This window comes from Trametes versicolor, assembly GCF_000271585.1.
Source record: "Trametes versicolor FP-101664 SS1 unplaced genomic scaffold TRAVEscaffold_11, whole genome shotgun sequence".
In the NCBI taxonomy this organism is placed as follows: Eukaryota; Fungi; Basidiomycota; class Agaricomycetes; order Polyporales; family Polyporaceae; genus Trametes; species Trametes versicolor.
The window spans coordinates 2166805-2169332 of record NW_007360331.1 but is presented as its reverse complement, the minus strand read 5'-3'; the positions used below and the strand labels follow the sequence as shown (position 1 = coordinate 2169332).

At 58.4% G+C, this 2528-nt stretch overlaps 1 protein-coding gene across 1 annotated transcript; it reads left to right on the top strand.

Moving 5' to 3' along the window:
* Positions 1–1322: 1322 nt before the first annotated feature.
* TRAVEDRAFT_74520 (uncharacterized protein) lies at positions 1323–2440 on the top strand (the record flags this gene model as incomplete). Its single annotated transcript, XM_008045044.1, has 2 exons — positions 1323–1728; positions 1857–2440. Coding segments are annotated over 2 exons (517 nt in total), but the record flags the coding sequence as incomplete, so codon positions are not given.
* Between the last annotated feature and the right edge of the window lie 88 nt (positions 2441–2528).

Sequence of the window (2528 nt, the reverse complement as noted above, 5' to 3'; positions counted from 1 at the left end):
GAGCTCTGGAATTGATAAAAGGCCTGGAAAGCGGACTGAGGATCCTCGTTCGTTGACCGACCTCTCTGTAGCCTCTCCCTGCTCTCAACGCCCGGCACTGTACCCTTACCATCCACGTCCATCCATATACCTCTCTCACCACGATACCAACCGACACCGATCTTATCACGCAAGTCATGATGTACGCACGCGCCATCCAGACCCTCACGCTCGTCTTTGCCGTCTCCTTCACTCTCGGTACGTCTCCGACGCACACGCATCTACTTGAGCAAGTCGTGCTCACCGGGAGTCTCGCAGTCTCCGCATCACCCGCGCCCATAGACCCCCAACAAGCAAATGTCATCGCCCAGAACAACAACATCGCATGTTCGGGCCCTGAGGGGTGCGCGGGGGTGCGTTGTTGTGCATCCTCTTCAGCCAAACATGAGACTGACCATCTTGACAGATCAACGGCACCATTGACGCGGCGTCCAACTCCGGAGCCTTGCCGGCTCTAGGATCGGCCTCCCAAGTTGTGGCGTTCAGCGCCGCGGCCGTGGGAGGTCTCTCGGCCCTCGGTCTCCTATAGTGAGCCTTGGACGGGACCAGCCTCTCCTGCCGGAGCAGGAAAACTATCTGTGATTGTCCATAGGGACTGCAGCTCGGACTGCCATTCGTTTAGCATATGTATTATTGGTAATTATGGAAGACTCGTAGATCTCACCTCGATATCCAGACATCATGTTGCTGCAAGCTACGAGAAGGAGCCATGTTGACAGTTTGAAAGCTCCTGACAGAGTTTCGCTTCAGATGCTGCTGCGCAAGATGCAGGTCGCAGTTTTCTATCCGGATATCTCGATAGAGTACCCGTCGAGATGTTCCTGGCGCTTTCGCGGGACGTACACCTGCTTCGAATCCATCTGCCGCCATCTGCTCGTTCGTGACGATAGCCGTTCTAGTGGACCGGGCAAGGCACCGGGGAAGTCGGAGGGCGATTATGGTTCGGATATCGAGAAAGTGTTGGCGTCATCGGCAGCATAAATTTGGAGCGGACAGATTAGAGAACAAGTATGCACATGAGAGAGATGCTGGTGGGCACTGTTAAACAAACAAGAAATCAGCAGCTGAATCGATCGGAAGGCCGCCGAGTCCCGCCGCCTCACCGAGTAGCACCGAGTAGGATGTGACTCGATCGTCACTCAGATCGGCCGTCGTTCCTTCCAGACAGTAACCTGCTACCAAGTACCTACCGCTCGTCGCCAACATAGCCAGAAACGTGAGTGTTTTGAGCATGACGGTGGAGGTCAAAGAGGCAGAAAGTTCATGCAAACGCCCATCCGCAGCATGTCCGCGTACGGCGCCATCTCCTCCCGCTCAACCTCCTCTCTTCCCTCCACAACATGGAAACTCGCCTCCAAACGCTCAGGTGCTCCCAAGCACCTCACTCTGCACCATGTCACCCTCGAAACCGCGCGAGCGCTCCCGGGGCTCGTCGACTACCTCCACCGTACGTTCGCGGATGAGCTCGCGGGCGGCCGCACCTATCCACAAGAGATTCTGCCCGGCGAAGTATACACACGCGAGCAATTCGACGCGTACTACTTCGCCGCAGACGTCCTCGTCGCGGTACTCGGACAGCCTACTTCCGAGAGCGCAGCCGACGCGCCGGACGGGAGCATCGTCTCGATCGGGTTCGCAGAGGCCGTGAGCGGCCGCGCTTGGGAAGAGTGCCTCGCCGGCTGCTACTACGTGAGTGCACTCCCGAAGAAGGGCGTTCACCGCGCGGGGGCTCGAGAGTAATAGACGCATCGAGCGCCGCCTGGGTGCGTCCTGATGAGTCGATGATCATTATCGCTGACCGCTTCCTCACCATGCAGGTGAAGCCGAATTACCCGGGACGGTCGTCGCATGTGAGTAATGGCCAAGTTGCGCTTCCGGCTGTCCTCGATTGTGCTTCTTCTCTCCTCGGCGATGAACGCGATCGGTAGTCCCGTCCCTGCGCTGTTGCGCTGAGACTGAACGCCGTTATGCCGAGATGGAAGCTCTGGGATTGAACGGCATCCTCAGAACTGGTAGCGCTATGCTTGCGAATACCTGCATGCGTTGCTCTGCTGTAATGGTCTGGAGACCTCCTCTACCAGGGCTCTTTCGTGGACGTCTGCCGCGTCCCATCTGATGCGAAGGGCCGCCGGGCTTCCCTGGACCGTTCCCCCGTCCCACAATGCTGCTGTTCGCGAGGAGGGCGGCTCGGAGCCGGGGCGCGGGCGGGCGGGTGCCTGGCCGGGGGAGAGGCTGGAGAAGTAATTCGTAAGTATGTGTGGGTCGTGGGCTATAGGTTGCAGGTTGTAGGTCGTGGGCTATAGGTTGCAGGTTGTAGGTCGTGGGCTATAGGTTGCAGGTTGTAGGTCGTGGGCTGTGGGTTGCGGGTCGTAGGTCGTGGGCTGCAGGTTATGGGTTGTAGATCGTGGGCCATAGGTTGCGGGTTGTAGGTCGTGGGCTGTGGGTTGCGGGTCGTAGGTCGTGGGCTGCAGGTTATGGGTTGTAGATCG